Consider the following 16723-nt stretch of genomic DNA (forward strand, 5'->3'; position numbering starts at 1 on the left):
CCCCAATCATTAACAGAAATGCATAACCAGGAGGGTTTCGAGTGATTTCCTGCTCGAGCCGGAGTCCAGGCAGGACTTGGAGCGCCCGCAGGAGCCCAAGTTCAGCTCCGCGCTCCGGTTCGGGTATTCGCCTGCTCGTTGCTGGAGCAGGAGGCACGGAGATGAGCCCAAGGCTCCCGCTCCCGCTCGGCAGGTAAATGCTTTTTCACTTCATCTCTGCTCAGCTCCTCACCTGCCAGCGGCTTACGTTCCCATCAGCGCTGCAGTCAAAGTCAATGATGATATTGTCTTATGAAATAAAACCTTCCTGCTAAAAAGAAATATGACTCCGGTGAAATAGTTTTATCGGATCTTAAGGAACATTACTTGCAAGAGTAATTCCCGCGGCCGTCCCAGGTGGAGCGGCTGCGGTCGCAGACACACCTCTCTTTGTTCAGCAGAGCAGCTCGGGGCTCCCGGCCCGAGCCAGCCGCCGGATTCCTGTTGCTCAGATTTTCTGAAGTGTCACTCTGCCGTTTTACAGATTAACGAATTCATTACCACGTTCATGGAAATAATCCCAGGGAACGGGAGACGCGGGGGGCAGCAGGCAGGAGCGCCTGCACGTCTCCGCAGCCTCCTGCGTCTCAGCAGAGCTGAGAAGCTCGGGACTAAAATACAAGCACCGTGTTTACACCTCACACAGCGACACTTCTGCCATATGGCAGCAGAAGATAGAGGAAATCGAGGGCTCAGAGAGATTTCACATCTCTGTTGTTATCAGAGCAACACGCAGGAACTTCCCGCCTGGACCCGCAGCAGCATCGCTGCAGCCCGGCCCCAAAGCACCTCGAGTGCTAACGCACCCCTCTGTCACCCCACGTCCCCACGGCTTCGCGCCCGGCAGCCGCCGCCGCAGAGCCCTGGCATCGCGCCGCGGCCCGGCACGCCGATCCGGCACGTCCGCGTCCCCGCCGAGCTGCTGCGGCTCGCCGCTGCGCACCGTAAAGCAGCCCTGCCGTCTTCAGCAAGCACTCCCCGACGGTATAAAGCATTTAAGGCTTTATTTTTAACATCACGGCGACCCCAACACTCAGGAAGTCTGCTGCTGCTGGAATAAACTGGCACCAAAAAAAAAAAAAATATCTAATTTAAATTTTTTGGAACATCAATTCCTTTACTTCATAAGGGATTAAGAGCACTATTGTGAAACTAGTATAAAGCAATAGCCAAAAACTGGACTAACACCCCCCACACCCCCTGCCTCAGCAGCGGCCTGCTCAGGCAGCCCTGCCGGCACAAGGCGCACGAACCGCGCCTGCACCGCGGAGGGTTAAAAGCCCGGCTTGATCTGTGTGGGTTTGCAAGCGTCGCTCAGAGGAAAAGAAAAAGCTTTCAGCTTTCTCGTTCCCAACTGAGAAACCTCACACAGACACCATTTTTTTTTTCCCCCCAGAAAAAGTGGCCTTGCATAGCAAACCGGTGCAGGCTGCAAAATCAAAAACCACCCCGGGAGGACCTGGAGTTCTTGCTTCATTTTAGGCCACCTGTGCAGTCCTGGGCAGGTCACTCGAGCTCCCGGTACCTCAGTCCCCACCCGAGGGGTTAATAACCCTCCTCTGCCTCCCAAGGTTTGGGTAGACGAAGACGGAGAGGTGCTCTGACACCACGGGAACAGGGGCCGCGGGGGCGCTTAGGACAGACCGCGCGAGGCAAAGCTCCGCGAGGGAGAAGAGGACGGGTGCCGCGGGTCCGGCCCGGCCCGGCCCGGCGCCCCCAGCGCAACGAGCCGGCTGCAGCGTGCTGCTTCTCGCGGCGGTGGGGCAGCCCGCGGGGGCAGCTCGCTCTCCATCTCCCGGGCGCCGACGCAGCTCAGAGCCGTAGGGTTTCTCTCCCTCAACGAGCAGAGGCGAGAACGGCGGCCAGGCGGCTGCAGAGGCAGCCGAAAAGCAACAGCCAGGACAGAGCCGCCGCGCAGGGACAGGTCAGGGCACCGGCAGCAGCCGTCTCGGCAGGAGACGCACGGGCAACGTAATTCGCGGCAGGAGAGGGGCCGGGACCTGCGCCAGGACGGCGGGAACGCTCTGCCGGAGCGGAGCGGCCCGACAACACGTATCCTTTGCACGGGAAGGCCACAGCGAAAGCTGCTTCGGGCCTTTACTCCAGCCTGCAAACTCGTACAGAAGAGAGCATCCAGGCAGGAAACAGGAGCAGACTTCGTCCTGCATCTCTGGGCTTTCAGCTGGGAAAGGAGCCTGGTCTGCTGCTCGGCACCGAGCCGCCTCTGCCCAGCGGTGTCCCCCCGCCCCGCGGAGGGGGCCTGAAATTTGCCCATTAGCAGGATTACTGCGCCTTTCCTCCCACCAGCTCAGCTGGCTGCGCAGCCAGAGGTGGGATTTCTGATTAGACGGACCACTGGTTTGATCCAACCTGGAAACGCTTTCGTTCTCCTGTTCCCATGATTTCAGTGCTGAGCAATTCAAACCCAGCTCTGACACCCAGATCATGAACGGGCAGATGCCGAAACTCCCGGGGACTAGTCCCGACCCGTGGCTCCCCTGGAAGGGCTTCCCTCGCTCCCCACGGGTCCTCCTCAGACCCTGCGCGGCCCCCAGCGAACGCACCTACGGGTACATCAGGAGAAAGATGAGTGCAGCTCCTGCAACCGGAGCCTACAATGACTTGCTTAAGCTCTCCTCTTTCTCCATACCGCAGTTTCCAGCCTCATATTTGGAAAAATTCCCAGGCTGGGGCAGAGCACGCTGCCTGGCCGGCTGCTGCTGCGCGCACGCGGATGCAGCCTCCGGGCAGGTCAGCGCTTTGCGCGGCGGCGGCCGAGCGTCACCCGGCTGCACCGAGCATCAGCAACCGGCAAACAGCTCGGCGCTTCCAGAGCTGTCACTCTTTCCACTTCCGCGACGTGACCCACGCCGGAGCGAGGAGAGCCCTGCCGACCTCCCGGCCCTCGGGGAAGCGCCCTCGGCCCCGTTTCACAGGGAAGGACGGCGAAAGGCGGAGTACGGCTCGTCCAAGGTCACCCTGCAGCGAGCCCGTAACGCAGCCCGACTTCCTTGTTTTGCAGCCCTTGTTTAATCCTCCGGTTCACGCCGCTCTCACGGCAATGCCCTGTGGAAATTCAGGGCCCAGCGGCCGGGCTAGAGACGGTTAAACAGGGTGGGGCCCTGGCTGCTCTGCTCGCTGGAAGCGAGCTGAGCTGTTATTAGCACAGGGAGAGCGATTTAATCAGGCACGCAAGCTGCAATCGTTGCACGTTCGTGCCGGTCCCCGGCTCCGCACCTCCGAGCGGCCGCGCTGCGGGAACGCGCAGCGCCAGCCCGCTGGCTCCCAGGGGCCTGCCCGCGAGGGGGGATGCTCCGGCCTGCCAGCGCAGCCGCGACGCGAGCTGGAAGGCAAAGGGTCCTACGTCCGTCCGTCCGTCCGTCCCCCCTTAGCACTGCCCACCGCAGCCCGGCCGCCAGGCATGTGACACGGGGACGGCGGTGGCACTGCACAGCCCCTCCGCCCCGCAGCCGCGCCGCGCGCCCGGACCGCGGGAAAGCAGGCGCTCGGAGCGGCTCTGCCGGCCTCGGAGGCGCCGTCTGATCCGATTCACGGCGGGCGAGCGACGCGGTGACGGATCCCGGCCGACGCCAACAGCGCGCTGCTCCGGAGGGGCAGCGCAGCGAGCCGGCTGGCCGCGAGGTCTTCGCGCCGTAACCTCCACGCTGGCCACGGCTTGATCCAGGGTTCCCAGTTAGAGATCAGCGGGTGAACACCAGCTCTTCGAAAGCCGGCAGGACAGAGCTGGCGTGGGTGTTTCCACGCTGCAGAGAGGACCGTCGCGCTCTTTGGGGCATTTCGCTTTCCGCTCGGGCTTCGGCAAGGGGCCCGTCGAGGCGGCGTCCGTGCATTTAGTGCCGGGGGAAGGTACAGGCAGCGTCGGAGGAACCTCCTAAGCAAAAGCGCAGCCTCTCTCAAAGACCCTCGTGCCTCCCGCGGCCACTCCTGCCTTATCGCAGATCTCAGCGTGCTTCGCGGAGCAGTAAACACGCCTGCGCGCAGTCATGGATACCTGGAAGTTAACTCCGCAGGGCAAGCCAAGGAGAAGGTTCCAGGCAACGGCATCCGGTTTGGGCGCCGCAGAACCGGCCTCTCCCTTCGCAGGAGGGAGGAGAGCAGGCGACAGCTCCTTTTGGACGTGGCCTGCAGGAAGAGCCGCTGCGGGACGGTATCCCCAACGGCACCGGGCAGAAGCAGCTGAGCACACACCTGCCAAAGGGCAGCACCTCCAGCAGCTCTACTTTTGCCACGCTGGGCCACCTACTAGGGAAGGTGACTGCACAGAGAAGACAAGCACGATGGGACGTGCCATCACCCAGCACCCTGCCGGGTGTCTGTGCCCACCGGACCCAAGGCTGAGCCCCCAGCTCCCCACAACGTCGCCCCAGGCAGCGAAAAGAGAACGCCTATGGCAAGTTCAGCTGCAGGACGAGCCCCGGGGCCAAGCTGAAGCCAGGATCCTGCCCAGGAGCTTTCTCCTGGGCCCCTGGCGTGCAGAGACGTGCCCAGGTGGCTGAGGACAGCACCCTGCGAAGCTGGCCCTGCGTGAGGGCCATATCTAGGGCAGGAAGGGCCACACCTGGAGTACGGCAAACACCCTCCCGAGAAGGAGAAGGAGGCGGCGGATGGCAGCATTCCAGGTTTCCCTCAGCCCCAGTGACCTTCTGACTCAGCGGAGAGCAAACCTACCCAGTGAACCAGCAACATCCCTCGGGGCAGGGACGAGATTGCACCGGGGCCTGCCATTCCCTCTGGAGGGAACCGGATCTGGCCTGCTGCCGGGGCCACCACAACGGCGGCCACCGCTGCCTCAGCTGCTACGACCACCACCACGGCCACCTCCTCTTCAAGCCTCCCTTGGCCACCTCGGCCACTCTTTGGCCACCACCATGGCCACAGCCCCCTCAGTAGCCACCATAAACTTCCACCACAGCCACAACTGCCACCTCTTCAGCCCCTCCACAGCCACTTCGGGTGCTACTGTGGCCACCACCTTGACCCTCTTCTTGGCCACCTCAGCCACCACCACAACCAGAACCTTGGCCACCACCTTTGCCCATCCATGGTCATCACAGCCATCACCTTAACCATCAGCTCAGCCCATCTTTGGCCACCAATTCGACCACCACCTTGAACTTTCACCGCTGTGGCCACTGCCAAGTCCTCTTCATGGCCACCACCCCGGCGCCCTCCTTGGCCACCACTGTGGCCACCACCCTGGCCCCTCCTTGGCCACTACCTCGGCCCCCTCCTTGGCCACCACCGTGGCCACCACCCCGGCCCCCTCCTTGGCCACCACCGCGGCCGCCCCGCTGCCACGTCAGCCGCCTCCCCGGCCCCGCGGGCGCCCCTCACCTCGGCCCTTCTTGCCCCGCGGCTCGGGGGGCACCTCGGGTGCAGCACCCGGCGGGGGGCTGCCGCCCTTGCGCCGCCGCCGCCGGCCGCGGAGCCAGCTGAGGGCCCGGCGCAGCGAGCCCGCCTTGGCCTTCTTCTTCCGCGGGGCCGCCTCGGCGGGAGCCCCGCCGCCGCCGCCGCCCCGCTCCCGCTCGGCGCCCGCCGCAGGTGCAGCCGCCGCCGCCGACATGGCCGCGGCGGGGAGGCGGGGGGGAAGCGGAGGGCGCCGCTGCCCATAGGGGCCGGGCCCGCCCGGCTGCCGCTGCCGCTGCCCCGCTCGGCGGCCCCGCTCCGGGCTGCGCCCGCGCGCGGCGCCCGGGAAAGTTTCGGCGGGGCGGGGCGGGGCCTGCGGGCGCGGCGGCTGCGGGAGCCCCGGGCACGCCCCGCCCCCGGGACACGCCCCCCGGGACACGCCCCGCCCCCCGGACACGCCTCCTCGGGGCACGTCCCGCCCCCGGGACACGCCCCCTCCGGACGCGCCCCGCCCCCCGGGACACGCCCCCTCCGGACGCGCCCCGCCCCCCGGGACACGCCCCTGGCCCCGCCCGCCGCGCAGGTGGCGCCGCGCCCGCAGCGCTGGGGCGTCCGGGGCTCGCTCCGGGGCGGCGGCGGCGGCGGGGGAGGGGGGGTCCCTGGCCCTGCGGGGTCCCCCCCCCGTGCCAGGGTAGGGAACATCGTGGGGGGCTTCAGGGGGTCCCCAGGACACGGACGGCGAGGGGTTCCCTCCCCCCCCCCCCACTCCGAGGCTGCTGGGGGACCCGGGACGGGGCACGGGGAGGGGTGCCCCCCATCTCGGGGCTGCCCGGGGTCCCCAGATTGGGCACAGGGAGCTGTGCCCCCTCTCCGAGGATGCTGGGGGTCCCCAGGCTGGGGATGGTGTTGGGTCCCCCCCTTTTAAGGATAGCAGTGACACTGCAGTGTCCCCCCCCCCCCATCAGGCCTTTGAGGACCCCAGGCCAGAGGACTGCAGGGGGTCCCAGGGCTGGGGACACTCTGGGGTCCCCCCCCCCGAGGCTGCGGGGTGCCTGGGCAGGAGGACTTCAGCCCCGTTTGGGGTGCCCCAGGAGCTGACCCCCACCTCACCATGCCCCACGGCCTGCCCGGCCCCCAGGACAGGGGCTCACAGCATCGGGGAGCAGGGGGCGGGGGACAGACAGCCTGAGAGTGCCCCGGGCAGGTGGCCCCGGCCCCGGGGTGGGGGCTCGTCCTTCCCCCGCGCTCCCACGTGCTGGGGGAGTGGCGAGTCCCCGCTCCGCCGGGCCCCGAGTGCCGCGCTGGGGCCCCGGCGGGAGCCGCTCCGCAGGCCCGCGGCGGTCTCGGGGGGCCGCAGACGCCGCGGGGAACCGGCGCTCCTGCTGCGGTCGGGTTCGGCTCGCCGCGCGGATGCGTTCCCTAACGGGAAAAGCTGCAAAAGTGCACTTAACGCGCCCCCGTCGCGGAGGCTCACCACAGCCTGGCTGCGTTCCCGGAGAAGTTTGCCAGCGTCTAGAAACGCCTGGAAGAGCATAGGAAAGACTCCCGCAGACTTCCCGGGGCGTTTCTCTCCCAGCCGGACGGCGGGTTTCGGGGGCAGGTGTCGTGTCCCGTGACTCGTACAAACCCCGCGGCCCCGAAGCCTGCGGCTGTCGTCCTCCCCGGCTCGAAATAGCCGAGCGGGCCGGCCCGAGAGCTAACCCCCAGCTTGGGCGCGTGCGTTGGCTCTCTGCCGCCGGCTCCAGCTTCTCAGTGAGGAGCTTCCAAAAACCTGACCCCGTTTTTCACATCTTTTCCCCTCCTCGGATGTCGGCAGAACCAGTTTCGAAAATATTTTTGCACGCAGTTATGGGGCGCCGTCAAATCATCACGGCAAGACGGATGAGAGCATCAGTTACCCTCCAGGGAAACCGCTCTCATCAGACAGTCTAGGCTAGGAGATGAGGGTGAAAACAGATGAAAATGCCCACGAAGCCCCCACAGACGCCGTTCTTGCGGGCAAACGCTCCGAGCGTGGCAGCCCCGGCCCGAAGGGGCACGGGGGGCCAGAGACGCCGGCTAGCGGATGCTGCCTTCTTCCCTGGGGCCACGATGAATCTTCCCCAAATTACCCCCAAAGCGACAGCTTCCGCTCACTGGCCCTACAAGCAGCAGCGATAGAGAGGTTTCGGTCCCCAAAACGGGGGGACACCGGGCTCGGAGCGGAGGGTCGCCAAGGGGAGCTCCGACCCGCCGCGGCCGCGGGAGGAGGCAGGATGGCGGGTGCCCTTCACACCCCTTCCCAGGTGCTGCCTTTCCAGCAGCCCCGCGGAAACAAGCCCCTTTTCCCGTTTTCTGCCCCATTTCTTTCCCGGCACCGGAGGCACATCGCTCCGGGCCGGGCGCCCGCCATTTCCTTGCCTCGTTACTCATTAACACGTCTGCGGCAGCCGGGACAAGGTCGCCACAGCCCCGGGGCCGCTCGCGAGAGCCGGCCGCGCTGGAAACCACCCCGCGGGGCCGGTGCCGCTGCTCCGCGGCGTGGGAAAGCCCCCGTGGCAGCCCGCCTGCGCGCCCTGTGCTCGCCGCCCCTCCTGGAGGCTAGCGGGGCCCGGAGCCCCTTGCAGTGATAAAAACCGGAGTTAGGCTTGCTGCTTTTTATAAAAGAGCGCTCGAGCCCTAAGTGTCCCCAGGCGTGGGGTGCCTTGGAGGCATCCCCCGTGCCAGCCCCGGCAGCTCCCGCACGGCAGCGCCTGGCGCTGTTAATACCGCGGGGCTTTGGCTGCGACGGCTTGTTATCGCAGGGCTGCTCGTGCGTGCTGGGCTGTGCGCGCGCGCCGCGGGCTGCCTGTTGTACGGCTGCTCTCGGTTGCTGTCCTGCACGCTTGCACATGTGTGCACACACATGCACGCACATGTGCATGCACATGCACACACGTGCACCTGTGTGCACACGCGCGCATGCACATGTGTGCACACGCAACAGCCAGGACTGCGGGAGCGCGGCCAAGCGCTGCTTTGGGCACCGGCGAGCTGGTGCGCCGGGGCTGGTGTGGAAGCACCACCAGCACCTCCTTCCTCCTCCTCCTCTTCCTCACAGCCCTGGGTGCAGGTGACCCCAGCAGGCCAGCGGCATCCGACCCGCTGGCTCCTGGCAAACGTCCCAGCGCTCCTGGCTCCGTGTGGCTCCCGAGGTTGGAGCCGGCAGCAGGCAATAAACCAGTGCCCTCCACCGCAGCGTGGCAAACGGCGCCAGCAGGGCACGGCCGCTGTCCGGACCGCGGCCCAACCGGCGCCCGGCGCAGCCCCCTGCCAAGCTGCAATCCCCCCCTGGATTGCTCCTGGCTCTGGCAGTGACTCACCTTCTCCCCCCCCCCACAGGATCAGGTTGCAGCTCCCACGTGCACGGGACCGTGTCCAGCACCGCTCGCCCGCGGGGCCGGAGGGAGAGCCGCGGCCGGGAGGCGCGCGGGAGCCGGGGGCACGGCGGGGAGCCGCGCGCAGCGGCGGTGGCCGGCGGCGCCGGGCGAATCCCCCACGTGCCGCCGCGGCCTTTTCCCACGGGCACAAGCCGGCGGGACGGGGTGGGTTCGAAACGCAGCCTCGCACGGGAAGGGCAGCGGGGGGAAGCCCTGGCGAGAGCCCGATCGGGCCCCGGGCGCCCGCGTGCCGCATCTGCGGCCGGTGGCGGAGAGGGGAAATCCAGCCCGGGAGGGAGGACAGCGAGCACCGGCAAGAGTTAAACGAGATGGAGGGGAAAAGATGACCTAAGTGTACTTCTTGCTCTCGGTGATGACCGGCTATTTTTAGTAGCTTGCCAGGTCCAACGCCAAGAAAGCGCCAGCAACCAACGTGCAGCTATTAGAGATGCTGTGATTTCGTTCTGTTTTCTTCTCTTCTGAACAGCCGGAACACTTAGTTTTTTAAACGTGCCCCCTGCCTCTTGCTTTTCCCTTCGGCAGCACCGCCGATAAGCCCCGGCGGAGCAAAGTCCGAGAGGCGGCGGCGGTCCGCGCGCCGCGGGGACGGCGGGAGCCGGGGGCGGCCTCGGCGCCGGGCGGCTCCCGCGAGCGCGGCGGGCGGGCGGCCCTGCTGCCGCCGACACCGGAGCCGGCCGTTGCCTAGCTATATCCACAAAACAGCCCCGCGCGGCCGGGGCTATCCGCTTACCGGGAGGGGAACAGCTGAGCCGCCTCGACCCCCCGCCGCCCCTTGGCAGAGGCTCAGCCGAAGCTCAGCTCCCGCCCGGCGCTTCCTCTGCCCCCCTCCCGCCCCTACAAGGGCTTGCTGCGCCCGGCCCTCGTGACCCACCGCTTTTTCCCCTTGGCGGTTTCAGATACAGATATATATTTGTACACGCAACTCGCCCGAATTAACGGTGTTCCTCTCCCGCTGAGTCAAAAGTCTCTGCACGAGCAGAGGCGCTCGGCCGAGAAGGAGAGAGAGGGAGCGGGGAGGAGAAAAGGTGGATGGTGCTGCAAGAGAAACGGGGCTAAAAGTGGGGCGGGGGGAACGAGGAAACCAGCTCTCCCTCCTGCATTTGCGGGCGCCGGCTGCGCGGCGGCACGGGCCGGCGGCGGCGATGTCGCAAGCCGCGGCGCGCGGCGGTTTCGGGGCACGTAAGCTGGCAACTTCCTGAGCGGCGACTTCCTGGGGAGCCGGCCGGCGCGGGGCGGGCGCGGGGGGCCGCAGCGGAGGTAGGGGCGCCTTCGGGGGCCGTTTTCTGCCCCGAGCGGAGGCCGCGCCGCGGGGCAGCGTGTGCGGACGGGCCGCGGGCGCCCGAGGCGTCGGCACCGCGGGCGCCGGCCCGACCGCGGGGGGCGGCGGGGGCGCGGGCCGGGCCACCCGCGAGCGCGGCCACCAGCCTCTCCCCACCCGGGACCGGGGCGAAGCCGGCGCGTGCCCCGAGGGAGGCTGCTCCCGTCCCGGCACCCCGGCGTCCCCGTGCCCCCGGAGGGAAGGGGCCGGCTGGAGGCCGCCCCGAGCGAAACCTCCCCCCTTAAATCGGCCGCCGCCGGAGGATGCTCCCCAGGGATGCAGCGGCTGCAGCCGGCTGCTGGGGATGCCGGGGCATGCGGCCTTCCCCGCCCTCCTCCTCCTCCTCCTTCTCCTCCTCCTCCTCCTCCTCCTCCTCGCGGGCGGAGGGAGGGCGGCAGCCGGGCACCGCAGCCGGCCTCGGCGCGCGGCGGCTGCCCCGGGGGAGTCCGATTTCCAGCGGCGGTTATTAATAACGCCCGCCCGCCCCATGCCGAACGCCTGCGCCGAGCCGGGCGGGAGGCGCCGGGCTCCCGTGCACCGAGGTAGGAGCAGCCCCGGCGGCGGCGGGCCGGGGGGCTGGGGGAGCGGGGGGCCCGGTGAGGAGGGGCAGCGGGGTGGGGGGCAGCCCCCCCCCCAGCCCCTCCACGCCACCGCCGTGGGGAAGTTTGGAAAATAAAGTGTCGGGAGCGGAGCCGAAAAGCGGAGCGGAGCCCTCTCCCACCTCCTCACGCGCGTCCCGCGTGTCGGGCGCTCGGGCTGCCCGGTCCGAGGCTGCGATGTGTCATCGCTGCAGAAAACTACCTTATTAGGAGAGAAAGTATCGGTGAAAATCAGTTCTTTCCTTAAAGCCGTTGCAGTGCCAGCCTGCGCTCGTTCCTCCCAGCATGACTAGACATTAGCTCAGCCCGCAGGGCCGCGGGGGCCGCGAGCATCCTCGCGCCGCCGGCGAGCCCCCGCCGCGGCCCCCTGCCCCCCGCCCGGGCCCGGCTGCAGGCGACGCGGCCGGGATTTGGCCGTGGTGGCGGCAGGTAGGGGCCGGGGGCGCAGGCAGCTGGGGGGGGGTCCCGACCCCCGCGGCGAGCGCCGCTGGCACTGCCGGCCGCCGCGGGGCCGCCGCTCACCGGGCGGGCGGGGAAGGCTGAGACCTGTTGCATTCGTCGCTCTAATTCACGCCGCCTCTCGTTTGCAGGGACCTGATGGCAGCGCCGGAGCCCCCGCCGGAGCCGCCCGTGGGCGAGGCGGGAGCGTCGCTGGCCCCGGAGGGAGCCGCCGCGGACTCGCCGCTGGAGCCGGGCGCTTCGCGCGGCCCCCCGGGCCCCGCGGCGGGGGCGACGGCTGCTCCCGCGGACGTGGGCGGCCCGGATGCCAGCCGGGGGCTGCGGGCAGCTCTCACAGCCCCTTCCTTGAAGCCGCACGTGCCGGGGAGCTTGCTGGAGGGGGATGCAGCCGGGGCAGGGACCCCGCTGGAGCTGGATGCAGATGGAGCCGAGATCCCGTGGGAACTGCACGCAGGTGGAGCAGGGATCCCCCTGGACGTGGACGTAGACGGGGCAGGGATCCCGTGGGAAGTGCACGCAGAAGGGGCAGGGATCCCGTGGGAAGTGCACGCAGCCGGGGCAGGGATCCCGCTGGATGCAGATGCAGACGGGGCAGGGGTCCCACTGGAAGTGGACGCAGACGGGGCTGGGACCCCGCTGGCCGCCGAGGGCTCGGAGCACCGGTGCTTCACCCTCGAAGAGCTGGGCGACTACTTCCAAAAGTGCATCGAAGCCGTAGAGCAGCTGGAGAAGGAGCGGGACAGCCTGATCCGGGAGCTGGCGCTGCTGCGGGAGCCGGCCCTGCAGGAGATCCGGCAGGCCCACGAGGAGATCCTGGCCGCCTACAGGCTGCTGGCCAAGGTGGAGCTGGAGCGGGACAACCTGAAGGACGAGATCCGGCAAATCAAGCAGAAGCTGTTCAAGGTGACGAAGGAGTGCGTGGCTTGCCAGTACCAGCTGGAAAGCAGGCGGCACGACCTGGGCCAGTTCGCTGCCTACCGCGGCGAGCTGGAGTCCCGGGCCGGGCAGCTCTCGGAGGAGCTGGCGCGGCTCCGGGAGAGCTGCGAGAAGGAGAAGGAGGAGGTGAGGCAGCAGCTGGAGACACCGCCGAACCGGCGGGACAACCACTACCTGCAGGAGAGCCGCCGGCTGTCGGTGGCGTTCGAGAGCTTCGTGGCGGAGAGCCGCCGGGGGCTGGAGGAGCACTACGAGCCGCAGCTGCTGCGGCTGCTGGAGCGGCGCGAGGCCAGCGCCAAGGCGCTGCAGGAGGTGCAGGGGGAGATGCAGGGCATGAAGGAGGCCCTGCGGCCCTTGCAGGGGGAGGTCAGCCGCCTGCGGCTGCAGAACAGGAGCCTCGAGGAGCAGATCGTGCTCGCCAAGCAGAAGCGGGACGAAGAAGTCAGGCAGTACCGGGTACGTGCGCCGGGGCGCCGGGGCGGCGCGGCGGGTCGTGCCGCGGTGCAGGGGCTGGGGCTTCAGAAACGCCTGGGAGTCATCCTTCACCGCTCGCGGAAATGCAGATGTTGGAGAGCTCAGCTGTAGCGCGGAGGGGAGGGATGGCAGCGGATGAGCAGGGAATAAGGGCGAATACGTCCTGTTGGACGAACCCACGTGCATCCGCGCTCCCTGGCCCAGGCCAGGCGAAGCAGCAGCTGCTGGGCAAGCGGAGATTAACGGGGTGCGGTGGGAAAGTGCTGAGGGTTCACCCCGAGGGTTCGCTGCCGGGGAAGCCAGTCTCCTGATTTTGTTCTCATTGCTTTGGGGCCACCCTGCCGCTACAGGTAAAAGCAGGGAAGTGAAATTCCCTTCCCAGAGTGAGATCCCATCTGGTGCTAGGGAGTAAAGCACAGATATTCAACATGTGCTTTTCTCCAGAGCGATTTAGTTTGTACCTCTAAGGGAGCCTCTAAGCACAAAACAGTGACTTAACAGCACCGTGCCTTGCATATTTTGCTTGAATTGGATGTTAAATACGAAAGCACTTAAGCCTTAATGCGAGCATGAGCAAAAAGGTTTCCCAGCCAGGTCTGCACTCAAGTCAGCAGTCTGCTGATTTGGATAAAGCTTTGTCACGCAGAGTACCAAGGCAGCTCACCTTTGCTGAATTTAGATGCGTCTGGGGGAGAAGATGCACCTTGGAACTGGGGACACAGGCTTGGAGGTGCCAGTACCCCCCGGCTCACGGAGGGACCGAAAGGACGCGTGCACTCGCGTGTATCTGGAGCCGCGTTAGCTCACGGGTGCGAAATGCACGGAGAGGCAGGCAGAAACCACAAGGGATTGAAAGCAGCAAAAGCTCAGCAGGGGGAGAGGAGGTGGAGGTGATCCCGCCATGTCTCCGGGTGAGCGTGGGATGCGGACACAGCATCAGCCCCGCAGCTCTGCATTTCGTGAGAGCAGCAAGGGGTCTAAGTAAGATGCTTGGAAAAGAAAAAAGCTTTAGGCAGAGGAGGTAGTTTCTCCTTTAAAAGTCAGGCCCTGCCCGGACGGCTCTGGCAGCTGCTCCCTGCGAAAGCCCTGCCTGGCCGCCTGCCCCTTCCCGCTGCCAGGACGAGGCTCACCTCCCGTGCCGGTCCCCGGGGACAGGCTGCCTCCCGACGGGGTTATTTATAAGCAAGCGCAAGGGCAAGGCCTCACATCTCATCCCCCCCTCGCTTCGTCTTGTATTAGGAGAAAAAGCAATTCAGTATCTCCAAGAGCTCATTTGGCAAAGAGGCTCCGTAATTAATCTCCAGCCCTTCAACACTCCCTGCTTCTCGGTCCTCAGTTGCTCTAGGGCTCGCTCTAAGCAGCTTCTAGAAGCTGATTTCCCCCTCTGCTGTTGCTTTTCTTTCCTACCGAAAGCGTGGTGGCAGGTGCCTGCCACCGCAGCCGAGGACACGCCGCGGCGTGAGCGACAGGACCGACCCCCCCGCCTGCCGCACTGCTTGTCGGTGCCTCGGGCTCCGTTCCCACCTGGAGAACAGGACTTTGGGAAGTCCCTGGTGTGCATCCCCTTTTTTTCTTTTCCTGAACTCCTTGTTTATCTTCGCTGAGTTTCAGTTTTATGTATTTCTGGTAGCTTTTGAAAACGTGCAAAATAGTCTCAAGAATAAAATAATCCCTTAAAAAATGAAGATTAGAGAAACATCCCACTAGCAGAGAGAAGCCTAAGGAACCGATGTGTTACATTAACGCCCAAGCTTCTGCCTTGCTAGGAAAACAAAGCTTTTTGCAGAGGTTTTTCAAGACCCTGGCTGGCCAACTGTCAGCCTGGTTACACTTGCCCAGACCACCAGCACGCACAGGCGTTTCCCTCGTGCGGGCACCAGTAACAGCTGACCACAGGCTCTGAACCAGCAAGACTCGCCCAGATAATTCAATCTCGTCTTTTTAATCCCCAGGAACAAGTTGAGGAGCTGGAAGACAGGTTGAAAGAGCTGAAGAACGGCGTCCAGCTTCAGCAGCGCAAGAATCAAGAGCTGGAAGAGCTGAGGACCAGCCTCCACCAGGAGCTCTCCATTTACAAGTCAGTCTGTTTCTCTTTACTGTGTTGAGGGAAAGCTATACAGCAGGGCAGCGAGGAGGAGTCTGACGGAGAACGCATTGGAACGAGGCTCAGGCTCTAGGTGGTGGCTGTGTAGCTCTTAGATAGCTAGATCTTTGGCTCCCAGTTCCTGTACTTGTGGAAGTTGTGCAAACAAGGAGTCTGCTGTGGTAGCACAGTGGAAAATTCAGACCCTTTACCCTACAGCAAAGTTATTTTAATGGAAGTTTCTGTACAAACTAAAAGTAGAGATTGTTTTCCAAGAAACAGGTCTGGCAACTTAAAAATTAGCTGTTCCCTTAGCAACATATGGAAAGGAACTGAGTTTTAAGTTTAGGAAACACTACTGCAGATGTCCTTCATCAACAAAGAACTATCTTCTATTTGTGAATCCATACTGCTGGCTTTGTTCAGGACTTCTTTATAATATGGGATATTTTAAAGCTCCAGAAAATGATTTAAGTTTGTGGACTATTTTACTTACCAAACTTCACCTTCTTACATATTACTCCAGTTGCAGTTGCACACACTCTTAACCATTTTCTGTAGCTTCACTGTTACTATAGTATCCTTTTTCCGCGTTTCCTCCTCCAAGGTTGCTCGTGCAAACATGCCATGGAAGGATATTCCCTACCACGAGGAGGTATAGTTTTATTTTATGTACATTTCTCTCTGTTTTAGCCTGTCATGGCGCCAGATACTCTCTTAACAAATAAGCAATTGGATTCAGGATCCTGAACAGATACCAGCAACTGTATTTGCTACTTGGGATCCTTCTAAATCACAGGTTGTAGAGGCCAATATTTAAGGCTTGGTGTGCCAGCAACAGCACAGTCTCATGAATTGCCATCAGTGGAAGTGACAGTGCCTAAGACTTCTTAAATGTTAGACCACCTCATTAAGCTTCACATTTGAACACGGGAATCTCAAAGTTAAGCATGTCTGCGAGCTGCCTTCTCCCGTATCTTACACCAAAGATTACATCCCCTTCTTTCTGCTAGAGTTAGTTTCTCATTTGTCTCTAGATGGCCTAGGTTAGGTCTGCATGCTCACCTGACCATGCACTTAACCAGTTTCTTACCAGATTACTTTTTTTCCATACTGCAAGAAGGAAGAATGCTTTTCAGTTAGAGCTTGTGTCCCCACACCCTTTCTCCGAGTAGAACACTTCATGTAAGAATTCAGTAGCCTAAACGTACTTTCTACCCATACAGGGGCTGCTTAGAAATCTATGGACACCTTTGCAAATCAGAAGAAAAAGCAGACCAAGACTATTAGGAATGATGGACTTTCCCCCTTTTTAGAAAAAGTGAAGGACAGAGACATCTGCAGGGGACACTTCCCTCTTGCTGCTTATCCCACCTGATATACAGCAGCTGCCTAAAATCAGGAATACTAGAGAATCATTTGCTTGTTTGTATTTCTTGAGGTTCTGCTGTTGATCTTCTAATAAAACTGCTTTTCCAGAGAGGAGCAGAGAAAAGTATACTTGCACTGAAAATACTCATATATGAAGAATAACAGATGTATGTTTTGCTGTGTTTGGAAAATGTATCTTGTCCTGTTCTATAGATGGATTGTATAAGCCTGTGCAGAAAGTATTGTTCTGGAAGCCTGTGTTAGGGGTTTGATTTTTAAAGTTTACATGCAAGAGAAGCTTTATCCTTTTAACAGGATTTTCTTTTGTAGTTCAATGGGTCTCTGCTGTATTGTGACATGTTCAACATAAGCCACAAACTAAAAATTGTGGATACATGGTTTCCACTTTACTCTATGAAGTCTCACATTGAAAATAAAGACCAGAGTTTAAGAATCCTTTTATTTCTCAAACCTCTGTCTCAAAGAGAAAATAACAGGCTCCTATGATCAAACAAAGATGCTTGTAAGGTATCCAATTATTCATGCTACAGACTATCAAAAAAAAAGTTCAGTGCTAAGGGTTGCAGGCAGACTTGAAATTCAGACAGCAGAACGCTTTTCATTGACTGCACACTTCAGTGCATTCTTGCTTGGAGGT

General features: G+C 63.1%; 1 protein-coding gene across 1 annotated transcript; it reads left to right on the forward strand.

The window, feature by feature from the left end:
- Window positions 1-10025: 10025 nt before the first annotated feature.
- SYNC (syncoilin, intermediate filament protein) lies at window positions 10026-16519 on the forward strand. The gene is made up of 5 exons (XM_062593945.1): window positions 10026-10082; window positions 11333-12593; window positions 14564-14688; window positions 15302-15349; window positions 15921-16519. Exons 2-5 carry the CDS (start codon window positions 11340-11342, stop codon window positions 15982-15984), a joined length of 1491 nt encoding a protein of 496 aa, XP_062449929.1. The 5' UTR covers window positions 10026-10082; window positions 11333-11339; the 3' UTR covers window positions 15985-16519.
- The last annotated feature ends 204 nt before the right edge of the window (window positions 16520-16723 follow it).

Source organism: Rhea pennata, chromosome 23 (genome assembly GCF_028389875.1).
Source record: "Rhea pennata isolate bPtePen1 chromosome 23, bPtePen1.pri, whole genome shotgun sequence".
Taxonomy (NCBI): Eukaryota; Metazoa; Chordata; class Aves; order Rheiformes; family Rheidae; genus Rhea; species Rhea pennata.